The sequence below is a fragment of the Aquila chrysaetos genome, chromosome 16 (genome assembly GCF_900496995.4).
Source record: "Aquila chrysaetos chrysaetos chromosome 16, bAquChr1.4, whole genome shotgun sequence".
Lineage (NCBI taxonomy): Eukaryota > Metazoa > Chordata > Aves > Accipitriformes > Accipitridae > Aquila > Aquila chrysaetos.
The window spans coordinates 25801216-25819002 of NC_044019.1; the positions used below are offsets into that span (position 1 = coordinate 25801216).

The following is a 17787-nucleotide window of genomic DNA, read 5'->3' on the forward strand; positions in this document are numbered from 1 at the left end:
TAAATTGGAGAAATAGACTGAGTCAATAAGATTACATTCACTGAAGTTGGCTGAAAAGTTCTGTGCTTAGAAAGGAGAAATTGAATGCCTAAAGATAAAAGGTCAAACAATCAGCTATGCAACTGTACTGCAGAAAAGAAATAGGAGTTACAGTAGACCACAACTGCACAGCTCTCTAGTGTGACACTAAGGAAAAAATAACGTCATTCAGGAATGCATTATGAGTATCATATATAAGACAGAGAATGTCATTATTCTACTCAGCGCTAGAGTAAGGCATCAGGTGGAGCGCTGTGTCTAGCCCCAGCACCCCTCTAAAAGAGACTGACAGACTGGAAAAAGGCCAGACAAGATCATCAAGATGTATACGCGATTTATCACAAAGAACCTGTGAGAAGGTGGCTGAAATAGTAGAGATTGTTTAGTCTAGAGGAAAGAAGACTGAGGGGAGACATTGTAAGCCTTCAAATACATGAAGACTATTATAAACAGGACAGCGATCAAGGAAGAGCAGAAACAATGTGCTTAACTTTTAGCCAAGCAAAATCCTGGGTTTATATTTTTTTGAAAAAGCTAGCTTTAAGACCAAAGGGACACTGGAAGGGATACACTTACGGAGATCGTCAAGTCCCTGTCATGAGACATTTCAGAGCAGACTAGCAAACACCTCTCAGGTATAGGTACAGTTGATTTTCCTTCAGAGTGGGAGCACAGACTCCCCAGGTTATTTACAGATGCAATTCTATAAATATATAATGTATGCTGCAAACTTGTCATAATTTTAAACACAGTTCTTTAATCAGAGGTAAAACCAGAAGGCATATCTACACTGCAAAGTTATGACTCAAATTTGTGTAAGGACATCAAAAGTAGTTTTAGACTAAGGGACGAGCAAAACCCTAGAGATTCTCCTGGGAAGAACAAAACAAACCACCAGGTTTCTCAGGGTATCTTTCTGATTATCCCACATTCATTCCTTTCTCTCTCTGTTTTTATTTTTTCTCTTGGCCATATCAAATTCATGATCACTGTACTATATTCAAGGCAAAATAAATCACACTGAATATTTGGTAAATCTCTTCAATGCAAGTTTATATTTAGAAAACTGGATAGGGTTATTCCAGCATCTGCTTTTTGGTAGTGCATACAGCAGAACAATAGAAAATACCAACTACTCTGGTTATGGATTTCTCAAGACAAATTATGTAAACTTATTTTATCATCAGTCTGACTTACATGGAAAACTCTCAGTCAGTCAAAACAGAGCATCTCTCGACTGCCAGCACAGATGAGCACAGAGGCAGCATCCTAAACACTGAGCAGAATATGCTGTTTGCTTCATACCTGACCTAGATGAAACACTTGTACAATTTTTTTTTAAAGGGTGGAATGACTGAAATTTGTTAAATTATCATATTCTCAGTTTGTTGAGCCAGTCACATTTATTTCCCAGGGAAAATCTGAAAGCGTGGGTAAACTGGTTTCAAACTTTATAGACTTAGGCCTCTTGAAAAAAATAAAACCTTTTCCACTTTTGCAGTCCTTTTGATCTTAGTGACCTTCGCACAGTCTTACCAAGTCAACACTTCAAAAGTAAACATTAGATTCATTCAATTTTCTAAAGAAAGACAAACCTAAAAAGAAAACTAAAACCGAGATGAATATAGAACAGGAGTGAAAGTAACTACTCCAAAAAGTCAAATTAAGGATTTTTTTTCTAAATCCATACGGACACAATTTTCAGTCACAAAGAAAGTTATAACTGCCAAATAAATTAAAAAAAACAAAACCAAACAAACCCAAAAAAACTTTAACTTACTGCTATCTGTTGCATGAGCCAACTGTTTCATTCTATAAAATCACTTCCCAGCTTTCTGACATCCATACACTCTTCATCGATATGGAGAGGAACCTTTCCATCTCAGGCACTCCGCTTATTTTTCCCAGTCTCTACTAAACTATTAAATCTTTCTGCTGCTCCTGGTTTCAAAAGCCTTCCTCACTCCACCTCTCCCCCACCCTCTCCCAGCAGCCTCGCAGAACTGGGCACAGCTCTAGTCTCCATCGGCACAGTTAAATCCGATTTCAGTTAACGAGCCGGCAGTTTGTACCAAAAGGGTCAATGCCTTTTCAATATCAACTTTAGTATATCAGAGTCCTCAGTCAAAAGTCATAGCCTATAAAGGACATTGGTCGAGATACCAGGCTTAATATTTCACATTTCTGCCTTATTTAACAACACGACTGTGTGCCACCAGATGTTGCAGTGACTGACTCAACAGAAAGCACCATAAAACCAGGGAGTCCTCCCCATCGCAAATTAACTATGTGGGCTTGCACGAACTCTCTGTTCTGTAAGATACCACGCACCTGAACGCTTCAGGACTTTTCAGTCTTCGATTAGGAAAAGATGCTGAGATTTTTAACAACTGTTATAGACACATATATATTATAATTATAACATATATGTAACAACTGTTATATGTTGTTATAACATATATACACACTATATATATTATATATATATTATATAATATATATATATATATAAATAAAATATGTTGTTATATTGTTGGTAGCTTCTATTAGCTACCAGCATGGCAATGACTTTTTAAACAAACCAGGAGAACATCACAAGTGGTTCTCAGATTGGTTTAAAGACAGAGTCCCTACCGGGCTCTCCAAAAAACATCCCTTTGTTACTTCAAGCTAGTTTCTGCACATGACAGTAATCGACCACAGACCCTGATGAACCTTGAAAACTGGAGTTATTCCATACATCGCCAACAAAAGAACTTTCCTCGATGCTTAAAACCAAGAAGTTGACCGGCACAGGCTCTGCAGTAAGCCACCTGTAAGACCAAATCTAGAGGTCCTGCTTTTATTTTAAGTCTTCTTATTCAGCCAAAAAATCCTGCCTAATGACTCCTCCAGCCTGATGACTAAAATGGACAAAACCACAGAGCACAACTGCTATTGTAGGCCCAAAGAGATCGATTTACCAACGCTGGAGTGTTATTATTGCCTCCTACGGTTGAATGAAAAATTTTAGAAGGTGGTTATGAGCTGTAGATAATCCAGCTGGTATCAACTGGGGACAATAAAATTTGTTTATTTAAACTTTTTTTCTTCCAGAGGACAACAGTCATTTGACGTGAGTTCGCATCAGCCCAGGTTGGTCATTACCACGTCCAGCTCTGAAACGTTCACACCGTAGCTGACAGCTCCATCATCACCGAATAGAAACAGCTAGTGGTTTTGTTTGCTATAAATATAACACTTGTTATCCCCATCACCTCAACCATTACATATGGAAAGGAATGGCTTTTTCTTTGGCCAGGAACAGGGGGAGACGAGGTGGCACTGAGCACTGGAACAGGCTGGCCATATATATAGCTTCCACTTGGAAGAGACGGTTCAGCCGTCCCAGTAACCTTTTGCCAGCCCCAAGTCAAGCTGGCTCCGTGCCACAGGAATCGAATCCGATGTCCCAGCTCCCGGGCCATAGCTGTCATGAGAGGTATCCCTCTACCTGCAGCCAGAAAAAGCCTTCGCTTTCACATTCAGGCTGCTATGCTGAATGCTACTATAAACGGGTAAAAAAAAAATAAAACGTTAACTCTCTAACAGGAATTTCTATCATGCTTTACCAGTCTCGGATCTCTTTTATCACCACTTTTTAAAAATTCTTATGCTATTATTTGGCACAAAGGCAAAAGCCTGGGTTTCATCTCTGTTTATTATTATTAATGTATTTGGAGTGGAAAAACTGCATGAGGTTAAAAAGAACATAAGGGTTCCAAGTGAGGAAGCTTGTGCAACATCACTTGACCATCGTGTACTCGGTACAGGAGCCAAACCCAGTCATGCAGAACATCAAATATTTCATCTGATTTTATGTGCAGCTACAGAAGAGGGCTTGCCCTCCAATTTCATGTGTTTAAATGAAAGATTTTTCATTCAAGAGAACTACCAGGATCATCTGAGTTGATCTTAAAGATAATATGGTTCAAGGAATTTAACTCAGTAATTTTTGAGCCAAAACTGTAACCTCTGTCTGAACATCAGCTCTGGGCAAATATTAAATTTTGACTCATTACATCCGATTTAATCTCTTGCAACGGCTAATCATCCTCATTCTTAAAATTTCTATCCAGCTTGTGGTCTGAATTGGGCTAATTTCAAATTCTAAACAAATGGATACTCGTATGCTATCTATCGAGGTAATAAAGAATCCTTATTACTATAAATGTCACTACCTACAGGTATCTTGCAGATAACAAGGAAGTAACCTTCCTTTTAGCAAAGGACATAAATTAACCTTTTAAATACCTAACTGCAAAGGAGTTTTTCCAAACCTCTAATTATGCAGTGCTCTTCTGTATGTTTTATCAGCGTCTCTCTTTTTCAAAGCCCATCTGAATACTGCTGAAAATTTTAGTGTTCGAGATATTACCCACAAGAACTCTGAGTTCTGATCTCATTATGCACGTTTCTCGCCTTGCTCCTCCTAAGGACAAGAGTTTTCCCCTCTATTTCTAAAGTAGCATTTTTAAATTGAACCTGAGGGTTTGTCATAATCCAAATCTGCCAGTTTTAAATGACGTTAAGAGACACTTAGCTCAAGACAAGCTCAGTCTCACGTAAAACCAAGCCATAAGAGTGTATTCCCACATACTTTTTGTATCAATGCAGGAGTTAATATGAAACCTTTGAGTCATTAGGAGGAGAAATTTCAAGTGGTTCAGTTCCAGATTTAGGATTTTCTACTCTTTACACAAGTGGACATTTAAATAAACAAATATGGATTTCACAGTAACGTTGACATGAAAAACTATGGTTTGTATCAACTTCAGTAAAATAAAAGATTACCTTGTGACCAACTCTGGACAAATACAACTATTGTCTTTTTTTTTTTTTTTTTTTTTTTTTTAATTGGCGTCTGCTATCAAATTCAGACAACAGGTACGTACAAGCACCCTAGAGAATCCCCCGGTGGCCTTCTGAGCAGTGCACCTCCAGGAATCAGCACCACGTGGATTCTCATACGTCTAGCGTAAAAATCTCATTGCAGCTATATAGATTTAACTTTGAAGAGTCGTTCCTACTAAAGCTATGACAAGATACACCATGCCCTCTTGAACTGTACCGATAAATATAACTGCCTACATATAAAGCACACACATTTTTAGCACGCATTTGGCATACGTAACCATACACCAATAAGGCTGATTTGCTCGGCGGAGTGGAGGTTACATTTCCTTGCTAACATTTTACTAACTTGGTAGTCGGTCCTATTCGGGTAACACAAAGTTAAAAAGTTCTAGGAAAGAAATTCCTTTAGCTGTCCTTTGAAATGCCTTAACATCTCTTCCTATTTAACTAGTTTCTACTTAATAAAAATTTTAAAAGGAAATAATATTTAAAGGTTTCTAAACGTGGTAATTTTATACCTGCCAGAGCTCAGAGCTGGACTCAAGTAATATTAGCCTCTAACTGCTGGCTCCATACAGGTCTGATCCATGCAAAATTGTCATTGCAATGAGACCCTGTCTCTTTGGGATCTGCAGGTCCCCGTACTTCCCTCTGTCTCTATGCCACCCTTTGTACTGGAAGTATTTTAGCTGTGTCAGTAGGGTAAATATGTCTGTAATGGTATAATGCGGACTGGTTTGAGTATCACTGCACCACAGTGCAATACGCACACCTTTGCACAACAACAGACCAGAACTGAGCATCAACATAAGGGGAAAACATGGAACATTTAAGTAAGGCAGGCATGTAGGACACTTACAAAATATTAGAGCTTCTTCTAAACAGGTAGAACTATCAGTCCTGAAGCACACTTCAATTTTGCTTTGCCTCCCCCGAAGCCCCCTCACCGAGTCCCTTAAATAAATCACTGATAATAGTCAATATCCAGTATACTTTTAACACTCTAAGAAACTAACCAAACATTTCAATTGTAGAAATCATAAAACAGTCTAGGTTGGACGAAACCTCTGGAGGTCATTCCTTCCAACCTTCGGTTGAAAGCAGGGCCTTACATGAGGTTGTCCAGGGCTCTGTCAAGGCGAGTCCTGAATACCTCCAGCAAGGGAGATTCCACCACTTCTCTGGACAAACTTCTCCGAAGTTTAATCCTTCTCATAGTGAAGAATTTTACTCTATTGCCTGACAGAAATTCCCCCAAAGGAATGTGCGCCTCTTGTTCTGTCACCATGCATCCTTGTGAAATAGTGACTACCCTTTACACGTTAAAAGACAGTGATTAAATATACACTGTGTTCCAAGTTAAAAGGGTTTACCCAAGATTGGAAAGAAATAAAAGAAAAGGAGTACCAACCAGAGGAACACATGGTTTTCTTACTCTCCTGCCCGTATAGTATATTCACACCTGAAAATCGAGACATGCAGAGCTAAAATTATAGCTGAGTCAGCAGGATCTGGTTTCAGAACCCTCTCACGAGACTTGTATCAAGTAAGTTTGCAAGACTGCTGCTATTAAAACAGTCATTTATTTCATCTGAGTGCATGATTCTGTATACTTTTTTTTTTTCTTTTTTCTAATACTACCTATTTAAGTGAAAGTTGACATCATTAGCATTGCCTTCTTCATAAAGCTGAATAATAAACATTTCCTTTGATCTCATGTGGAAATGGTCAAAGTCTGGTAGGGCTTTTTTTCTACTGACATTTTACTTAACATTCAATGCAAAGGAAAAAGGTCATTTTTCCCACAGACTTCTACTGCCCTCTGTAGGATTATTTTAAATAATATATTAGGAACAAAGCAGAAATAAAAACTAAAAAAAGGCATGTAAGCCTGTCATTACTACATCACTTCATAAATATACTGGAGATGGCATATTAAGTTGATGTTTCCTACAGCTTCATAAGTTCAGGGATTTTATAGACTGTGGATACAAATCAGGAAGTACTAAGCAGTATATTCCCATGCAATGTTACCAGACTTTTGAGACTGCAAAATGAAAACAGCATGCCTGAAGATCAGTGAAGATAGTGCATATATGAGGGTGTTCAGAGCTAATCAAAAATACCCACCATTTTGCAGAACTGCAGACTGCTTTCAAAGCATGTCTCAAAAGACTCTCCGTTGTGTGTAGCTAAGCAAAACATTGAAAGAAATTCATGAGAAAACCTACTGTATCAAAGTCTTTACTGAAGTTGTATGCTCCAGTATTTAAGTTTCATTCTTCATACTACCTAGGGCACAGTTCTGCTCCTTCTTGCCATGGATAAAAAGTAGATTTCTTTATTCTAAATTGCACGCGCAAATAAAATTTTGGCTATTTTTAATTTGGTGATCATATTAGACAATTAGAAGGACATGGTAACGTGGAGCCTCAAGATAACCAGTAACTAATAATTTCCATACAGGCATAGAAACGCAAAGCTCATTTGCCTCTTTACATTCCTTAGAAATGTTTTTGATAATTTAGACGAGGTCAGTAGAGACCGTGGGAGGCGGCTGAAAAACTCTTCATGCTGTAGCACACTTAGTGGTGTTAAAGGATATTAAAGGACAAGAAAGTAAACCAAAGGTATACATAGTAACATATGCATGGACTAAATAACTGACAATTCAGAAGTGAATTAAAAAGCTCCAATTGGATGAAGGGATTATGATGACATAAAAAAAATCACAAGCCTGAGTGGCTCATTATTTCCCCACAATCCAAAAATGCAATTAGATTTTAATTGCATTTTTCTTAAGAAAAAAAGCCTGTAACAGCAATTACACACATTAAAATACCCTGCCTAGAACGCTACTGCAATTATAAATGGCTAATCACTGTGACAATAAATAAAAAACTGTACCATAGTGCGTTACCATTTTATGACGTGAGGAATGCGGGCACCGAAATTCCTGTAAGTTTGAAGGGAATCTCACATATAAACTGTAGGGCTAACTCAAAAAAGCAGGTTAAAACTATCACGTTCTAACCTCAAAGAAGGTGTCCGTAGGACTGAACTAGGTGTCTAAGTCATCCGTACTAGAGAAGACGTATCTCTTCTCCACATCTTGAAACTGGTTTCAGACAGCACGCGAAGACTGAGAAAGCAAAATAAAATGCTGAAGACACAGTGTAAGCTGTGGGGAAGACAGACTCGCATCTCTTTATGTGTGCTCCTTTGCTAAGAGTACGTATGTATCTCACAACAAACATGCACGCATCCAAGAATCTCTTCTTTTTATGCAACAGTGCAATCGTTTTTGATGTTACATAAATCCTTTTCCCAAGATTTCTAGAAAACCAGTGGTCGCATCATTAATTGATTAATGGAATTTCAAAAAAATCTAGGTTATTTATTTTCCAGTAGCTAGCTATTCCTCCATGCTCCATTTACTGTCCTTTTCATTTCTGATGTATTCTGTTTCAATTAATGCACTTTCATTGCCACAAGACACAGACGATTGACTAACAAGACAATTTACATTTGGAAGGAGAGGCTGCAGATTAATAAAAGCTGAAAATTACAACCTATTTTTGTAAGAAATTATGCAAACATAATACACTGAAGGCTACCTTCCACCACAAAGTGACCACTCGCGCCAAAACAGTCTGCCAAAACAGGCAGATTTCTCTTTCTCCCGTTTCCTTCTCCAAAAACATGCAACGGAGCTAGTACTGGGTAAAGAGATGAAAACTTACCAAGACTGGCACACAACATGGTCATGTAAGTCTCATTTCCTTCGGCAAAATACAGGATATGGGTCAGAAAACTTGAATTGTCTTAGCACTTTGACAATAAACTTTGTCTGGCGACGTTACAATTAACTTAAAATAAGCCAAAAATTTGTCAGACCAACTGCTTTTGTTTCTCATGGATGCAGACCAACTTTGTGTCATGATTATATTTTTAAGTTCAAGTTCAACTTACATAAGCCTTCATTATTTTTTTTTTTGAAGACCGTAATTTATGACTGGAAATTTTGACCAGAGCAAAAATCTGAGTATTTAATGCAACTTATGTGGGCTGTCAACCTAAAAACCAACCTTGTTTCTTTCAGTCATTTGTAATATTCATAGGAAGCAGATAATCTTGTATGCTTCCTCAGCGACCAGTTTATCTTTCTGAAGAGATAGATTACAATGAGGAATGAGGGTTCACGGAACTGTCTGCCTAAAAGCAGTTGGTATTTAAGTTGACAAATGATTGTAATTTCCCTGTATGCGTGAGGACTTTTTTTTTTTTTTTTTTTTTTTTTAGGAGTGAAACCAGTACTTGACTTTCCTTCTTTAGTAATCTTGGTAAACTGAGAAAAAGCCAAGAGAGTTCAAGTTCTCTCTTCACTGCAGCCTAACAGCACACCACCCATCCGCGGGTAGGGATCATCTAGCCAACCAGCACGTGCTTCAGGACGAGACACATCCCACACCGCGTCTCCCCAGTCCAGTAGTTATGGGACATGAACAAAAGAGGAGAGTATGGACAAGGAGGAGACAGAGGGAGACTGGGAGGTGTTACACAGAAAAACAAGGTTTCATCAGTTCTACTGCTCATGCCATAACTTGTCAGCTTGTTCTTTTAACTGAAAGCCAGATCCAGCTCAGATTTAGAGATGACTGTTACACGCGGATGTTACAGTTAAATCATTACTGTTTATATAGTGTACCTTCTAAAATAGTAAGCATGGATTTAAGAAGGTAGAATGTTGCTGATTTATTAGCATATTATGCTAAGGCGTAATATAATTATAATAATTATATTATTCAGCGGTGAATTTAATTTTCTTCTTATACAAGGTCTGATCAGGGTGATTCAGAAAGTCCCTGGAGGATGCTGAGGACCCTCCACTGCCATCATCACAAGATGAGGTTTTGGGCTGTAATGGCTAGATGGGGTAACATTCCAAAAACTAATGACATGCAGTCATAGGACAACAGTTTCTAGAGAAGGAAAAACACAATTTCCTGAAAAGAAACAAGCATGAGAACCACAGGCAAGCTGAACCAGACCAGAATTTTTCCCTCAAGCAAAATCCTCATTACTGTTAATAGAAGTTATGCACGGACAACAAGGAGACTTGAGCCTAAAGGGTGCGACTGCCAAGTCACTGCAAGAAGATCATACTGAAACCCAATGCTGACCTCACTCCGTAAGCGCAATGACTTTATTAAGGATACAGAATTAGCTGCCAGCCCATGCCAACAATTTGACCGTATCAGACTAGAGCGATTTGCTCAGTTGTCACCAGCCGCATCCCCCCAAACTCCACTGGTAAATGCCGCATTATAGAGCTCAGAGCTGCAAACTCAAGCTAATGAATGCTGTCAGATTATTAGCTTAGTAAATGGACACAAAGTCAGTAAATGTCATTCAAAAAAGCACTGCTTCAGACAGAACATGGTACTTAGCATTTCTGATGCACTGCCACAGACACAGTTTCACTGCAACATTTATAAAACTATAACACGTTCCTGCCTTCAAACCCTACGCTATATGATTGTTGAGCTTAGATTTAAATCATGTACTTCTGTAACTTAAAAGATCTTCCAAAATAGTGGAAGAAAGGAAAGCAAATGGTACTATTTATCATATAAAACCACAGACGAAATCTTCAGTGGTCATTTTCCATTCCTGTCAAACTACTCATCAAAATGTCTTATTTTTTGATTAATTCATCCCCCCTTATCTGTGTTTGAAGCAAAATGAAAAAACATGTTTCACCAGTGCCAGCTTTTCTTGAAGCTATTTTTTTGCATGTAGCTCCAGGACAGCAAGTCACAACTTCAGTTATATTCAAGGAGGACTACACCTTTTTCAAGAAAAGCCAGCTGGTTTTTGGATTGTAAACGTCACGTTTACAACATACAGCTTGGAGATAGTCTTACAACTTCTGGAGCTTAATGGAAAATTCAATTTTCCCCGAACGAAGCCAGTATGAAGAAAAATCTGAGGATGCCAAAATCTCAAGTGCTTACCTTTGTCATTGCTACTTGTTGGTGTTGGAGGGGGAAGTCCAGGCTTAGATTTGTCATAATTGTTAAAGCTCTGGCTGCGTCGATTGTTGGCACTAATAGAACCACGAGCTTTGGCCTCACTGCCTGCAGCGGACACCCTCGTGGTGGGGCCTGGAAGTCTGATGAAAGAATTACAATTCGATTAAATATATTCAAAAAGCAGTCTGGGAAAGAAACTATGGAATACCATGCATAAGCTGAAAAAAAAAAAAAAAAAAAAAAAGATCAATACCACAAGTATATACTCATAAGGGTCCTTGTTCTTTTATAAGAACAAATCAAAAAATCATCCTAGATGAAAAATACACATCACAGAAGCTACAGTCTGAATTGTTTTACATCAGGAAAAAAAACCCCTGAACCGAAATTAATGGTCACTTGCTATAAAACTTGTGAATCAGAAATAGTTGCAAGTAAATTTGGTGGAGCAATACCACTGGTACAAGGTTAAGACTAAGTGAGACATTACTGTTCTTAAACTGGATTGGTGGACACTTTATTATATGCTGGCCACATAAGGGCTACCCTTATTTTGGAAATAACAAAGAGACAGAACACAGCCGCCTTTTCCCTCGTAGAGAAGCACATCACGTCTCTGCTCTGAAAGCTACAAAGCCTAGCAGCCAAGCCCAGTGAAACTTTAACTTGGTTTAATTATTTGAGCCTATAAACATCACACAAAGCTTAAGTGCCCCCTCTTAGGGCAACCACACCATCAGTGAGCTGGTATAAGCCTCTGGTTTAAACTGGGTCAATCTCTTCCAGCATTTCCTTACCGTAGCCTGTATTTACAAGATTTAGCTGTTTACCTAGAAAAAAAATGTAGTTAGGATTCTGGAATAAGTAGACAGGGAGGGATACTACTTTCATGCTTTTCAGGCAAAAGAGGAGGGGGAAGACTTTTCTAAAAAGCCTGACAGATTTAAGAAAGCCACTGGCATCACACCTCAGAACAATATGTGTGCTCGAGTCCTTCAAAGTCAAAGTTCACACATAAAGTTTCCATGTTTGTACTATATTTTGTGCACTAATGAGCACATATTTCTACATCCCAAATAGATGAAATATTAAAAATTGAAAGATCCGGTAGTTGTTCAAAATGCATACTGAAGAGAATTAGGGAAACAGCTCACTGTTTTGAAAAGCAAGGACATCACATTAAAGACTAAAAGACAGAACCAGTTCACGTCACCTACAGTAGCACTGAAAGGGACCGCTGTTTGCCGTCCTTCCTTTTTCTGTATGGTAAAATCCCTTTAAAACTTCTTTATATAAACCCCAAAAACCTAACTGTCTTAAATAAGTTGTGCCAATAATAGGCTAAAGTGAAGAAGACCCAGTTGTCAGAGAGAATGGGGATGCAAGCGACCAAATCACCGTTGTGCCTCGGGGAAGGAAGAGAAGCCAAGAAGGAGTCTGGCAGGGCTTCCTAAATAAACTGACTTCTCCAAGACTAGTGAAGAAATAGGAAATATGAAAAGAAACATGAAGGAAAAGAGCAAAAATGTCAGCAGCTGCATGCACATGCTTTCAAAGCTCAAACAAGGATAAGACATAAGGGCGTCATTCAAATACAAAACCAAAAATTAATTTACAAGCTCAAACCACCACAGATCTGGCAGCAGCACATCATGGTTCTGAGGTTGACTTTGCTGAAGCCTTTTAGACGAGCCCCTCAATTTATCCAGCCTTTTTCAACACTGGGGGGTGCTAGGAAGTTGTACATACTCATCGCTACGCCAAGGTGTAAATGAGATCATCCCAGAGATGCTTCATCCGCTGTAGAGGAGACTACACGGGAAGAAGCAGAGGCAAACCGGGGACAAACACTGGTCTTGAGAACTTGGAAGTCACCAAGACAAGAAAGCTCATTAAGAGTTTGTTTTGCTTAATAGGAAACGAGCTAGGTTTCCTCCAGGTAGGACGGACGCACAAGAAACCTCAGCTGAAAGTCTCGACCCAGTGATAAAAGATTGTGAGTACGGGCCAACCACCCCAGGCAGGCTACCAGAGCCCCCAGCACTGGGAGGGGAGTTTTCTAGCAGAGTCTGGCAGGAGGGAAGGGATAATGTTCTTGTACCGATGGGTAAGAAAAGGCTCTCCACACATGCCCACATAGGTTTTGCAAATCTGTCACATTTTAAAGTAAATAAAGCTACTCAAACCATGTGACCACTCAAGAAGTGACAAGTTTTCAATTCAAGTCAGTGTTGTCACTGCCAATAAAAACATACAGAGAATAAAAAAACATAGGTGCTAAAAACACTCTTGAAGAAGATATCATTTCTCTTAGACTTTTTTTTTTCCCCCCTCTAGTTTAACTGACTGATTTTAAGCCCCTGCTTTTGGCATTAGGTCAAGATATTTCACAGCAGTGCCTGTGAAATCTAGGGGAAAAAAAAAATAGGTTCAGGGAGACGTTTCTAGCTTCTTGGTGTTAGAGACAAGGTACTGAGCTCGGAGAATGCTCTCCATTACTGCACTTCAGCACCTCTTCTAGGCAAATACGAACTGTCAAGCCATAATTATGATCAAGAGAGAACATGAAAAGGAAACATGGGACATTTTAACAGGGGTTATACTGCAGACCTTCACTGTTGTCATAAAAGAAATAAGATGGGGGAAATAAATCCAAATTATACAGCAGAACTAACAATCTATACACACTTGCCAAGCTGAATAAAAATCCTAATAGTTCACAAGCCCAGCAAAAATGGTACAGTGTAGTTTACCAACGTATAACTATATAAAAATGGCTAGTAAAACATTTTAACACCTAGTACTAGTAGAAGTAAACATGATTAATAACCGCATTAATAACACAGCAACCCTTATGATCGCTGAGACGAGATGGTCATACGAGCTGGCATGCAAGTCATGCTGGGATTCAGGGAAAAAAAAATAGACTGAAATACCTATTGATCGTTTTTAGGGAGATTAGATGTGCTCAGCTTCAGAGCACCGGGGAATGCAGGAGCTCTGATGAGACAGACCCACACGGTGCTGTTTGGGCTTGCATGGTTTACATGACGTTCCCCTTACTAGCTAAGGCAATAGCCTGATACTAGTCGTTTGAATAATGCAGATCTAAATACAACTAATACAGATGTGTACAGTGGGGACTGAACTCCCAGAACCATGTTTTGTTCTCAAAAGCAAAAGCTCATAAGGACAAGAAAACCAAATTATTTTCTTGCGGGCCAGAATGCATTCCACACCTTGAAAAAAAAAAAAAGAAAAAAATTAAAATCCATCTCGCATTTCCAAGGTTTCAGCTCTTTGTAAAATGCCTAGTTACAAACTATTTTCAACAGGAACCCTAAACATGCATCCAGAAATATTGCAAAAGGATTATTCATGCTTTGCAGAAGATGAAGATATGCTAACCTAGAAGACTTTTTCTGACCAAGAGTGAATCGGATGATTTTGCTTTGAGATGAGTCCCTGGGAGATGCACTGTATGACAGGAAAGAAAAAGCCGAAGATAACATTGAACAAAGGAACTTTTTTTTTTTTTAAGCCACCAAACTTAGTAACTAGTTTTAGGGAGGAAAGAGTTTTTATGAATTCCACAGGAAAAAAAAAAGAGCTTCTTGCCTAGAATACAACTTGATGTCAAAATTCCTAAAATCTGAAATGAATTAATTTTTATAGAGTTATGCATATGCAATTCTGCATGCAAACCCCAACTTTATTACTCTTCTCTTTCTCAAACTTTTATTATATGCATTTTTCTGCAGAAGCTGAGCAATTTCACTTTAGTATATACTAAGAAAACATGACATTTAAGACCTTCAGGTTAGATATTTTTAAATTATTTGAAAGCCAGCACAATCCACACAATGGACTGAAAATATCAAAGCAATATTCAAATGGTCCCATGCATCTCTGCATGTTTTTGACAGAAAAGTCGCAGAAATATGTTCAAATGCATCTTTGTTTTACAGTAATTATGTCCTGTAGAAGTTTATACATGCTGTAGCAACACTATGTTTTTCAACTATACGAAAATATTGTTTACACCCAAAATGAGCATGATTCATGAAGACAGACATAAGCAAAAACCAAATAACCTCTCAGTAGCCTCACTTGGAAGGCCTCATTTAAACTGTTTATATCTCTCATAAAGCAACACTTAAGCTAGCGTTCTCCTTAATATGCGTTATTTTAACACAAATAAGCCCTAACCGAATTTGAGGTATTTATTAAAAAAAAAAAAAGCCTTCAAACTTTAGTAATTATGCAAATATGGACTCAGCCTTTAATCTTGCCCACTTATTCCTACTAAACCCATCACTCTCTTCGCAGTGGAAGGGTCAGACAAGCAGAAGGCTGTACATATATTCACGGCGGTACTGCCTTCATAAATTGCTTTTATTCTAATGTACAAAGAGCACCCCTAGGATTAAAGACATTCGAGGGACAAAGACTCCCTCTACTTCCCTGTATTCTGACCTAGGAGCGCCAACAAACATCAATCGTGAAAATTATTTTTTATGTAAGCCAGAAGCATATTATTTTTGACCAATAAGCCTAGATTTGATTTTGACTGTCACCAGCCGTGATGAGCTCTACTTCTTTAACCGCTGTCAGAGCCTTCCACTCCTTAGGACTGAAAATCTTGTAAACTGAGAACCGAAGTTGGTTTTCACATGCCCAGAGTATATATTCTGTAATGGCAACAATGTACATGCTTTGCGAGTAGAAAGAAGCAAAAGGAATACTGAGAAAAAGAGCCTTATAAAATACTGTAGTTATTTGGTTTAGCAGGTATTTTACACCCATTGGACTGCATATTTCCAGCACTGAGAACATATTTAAGCACATCTGTTTTGATTTCCAAAGGCGTGAGGTTAATTGCTACCCAGCATTCCATTTCCAACACACTCTTTATTCTACAGTAGAACTAAAGAAAGAAGGTTCTTTGGCTTTTGAAGACCTTTAACAAGAAGAAAAAAAGAAATTAACAATGAAAAAAAAACCCCAAAACCACCAACTTAAAGGAAATTTCCCCACCTGGACTGCATTTCTGGTTGTGCTTTGAACTGATGCGGCGCAGCTTGCGGGGGCTGTTGGCACAGAGTCTGGAGCGAAGCCGGTACCTGCTGCTGCGGTACCCCGACCTGGCACTGGGATGGAGGCCCTGCTTGCTGGGATACTGGGGGAGGTTGCTGGGATGGATGGTGTTGTGGTTGCTGTTTCTGCGGCTGCTGTTGCTGTTGCTTGTATCGAGATAAGCTGAAGAAAAGGCCCAAGATGGCCTTTAGATTCCCATTCCTGATTTCTGTAAGGCAAGGTGCAGAAGTCACTCGTCAGCCACTAGACATTTCTCTCCAACAGCACAGCGGGTCAGCCGCTGCGCTCTCCGTAACGCCATCTGAACTCAGTTCCTTTAGGATATGACAGGCTTTCTGCACAGCTAATCGGCATTACAGCCGATTACCAGTGAGCACCAACTACAAATAAATAACTAATTTCTCCCCTGCGGTGACCGCACGACGTCTCGCTTTTTTACCATAGTGTGCGTTAACGCCAATGTGCTTGAAAAGATGGTTCCTTCAAACTAAGGTAACCAAAAAAACCAGAACAAGAACCCCACAACAACAAGTGTATTAAAACCAGCACACTGCAAATTATTTCGCCATCCTAAATTTACATGAGGAGGAGAAACTACTCAGTTATCACACAGTATTATGTCATTTCTGGAATATCAGACTAATTATTGCCACTAAGAAAATCTGATGGAAGTTTTGCACTAGAAAATATGATTGTTGGGTAAAATAGCTGTATTAGAACAGATAATTACCAGTTGGATACTATCACAAGCCGATACAGAATGGATACCTGAAGTACCTAAAGACAGCTTGACAGTGAACTAATAAATGTTTCAATTCCTAAAAGTCATCCTGTTCTTCTATGCAATATCAAATGTGAAAATGTAAAAACAAACAAATACAAAGATAAAGACATGTATCAGGACATACAGTTAACTGCTGTATCATAATTAATATGCAATTACACCAATTCAGTCTTGCAGACAACCTTAATAATGTGCCATGACTTAATTATTTAGCATGTTTAATTTACTAAATTAAAAAAGGGAATTAAAAAAGCTACACTACATCAAACCACTGAACGTTTGCGTGCACTATATAGACCACTTGAATTAATAAAACTTACTGTTGCCCTATGCTTTTAAATCCCACTACATGGATTAGTGCGAGGAGGGGTAAAAGGACACGTCACAAGCGGCCAAGCACAAAGGTGAGAACCAGAATTTTCTGTTCCCAGTTCGGGCTGAAAGGTTGCTCTGACTTTGTAATGGGCCCGGCTCTATCCTTTATTCCCTCTCCCAGCCACATTTCTGCTCACATCGCTCATCTTTGCTGTGTAAAAAGCTTCTGTTCTTAACATCAAGCCCTTCACCCAGCAATTGTCGGGCTCACGGCTTAGAAATTTCGCTCCCCTTTCTACGCCAGCTTCCAGCTTTGGTCTCCTCGTCTACCAGCGCCTCAGCCTACCTTTTCTTCCTAGCCACTTATCTACTTTACTTTCTTCCTTAATTTTGTTTTGGCCCATGCCCATGTCCTCAGAGACTCCTAGACCTTATCTAAGTGGTCCTGGTCATCACCCAGACCCAAGGTATTCCTTTCCCTTTCCCCTCTCCCCTTTCCTTTCCTACTTCTTGACTGAATTTCCTTACCCATTTTTTCCTCCCTGCAGCCTGGTCCCTCCACCAGCGCTCTCTCCCATCACTGTCCCCATTCCCTCGTTAGATGATTATCCTTCCCAGGGC

General features: G+C 39.0%; 1 protein-coding gene across 9 annotated transcripts in view; it reads right to left on the reverse strand.

The window, feature by feature from the left end:
• Positions 1-17787, reverse strand: part of NAV2 (neuron navigator 2) — a 431305-nt gene that overhangs the window by 121489 nt on the left and 292029 nt on the right. For 7 of the 9 annotated variants that reach the window (XM_030038642.1, XM_030038644.1, XM_030038641.1 and 4 more), the window contains 2 exons: positions 16008-16275; positions 10953-11110 (listed from right to left, as the gene is read on the reverse strand). In XM_030038642.1, coding sequence (XP_029894502.1) covers positions 10953-11110; positions 16008-16275 — 426 coding nt within the window. Of the gene's footprint in view, positions 1-10952; positions 11111-14378; positions 14448-16007; positions 16276-17787 lie in introns of all 9 variants that reach the window. The other 2 variants (XM_030038636.1, XM_030038635.1) reach the window with 1 other exon arrangement.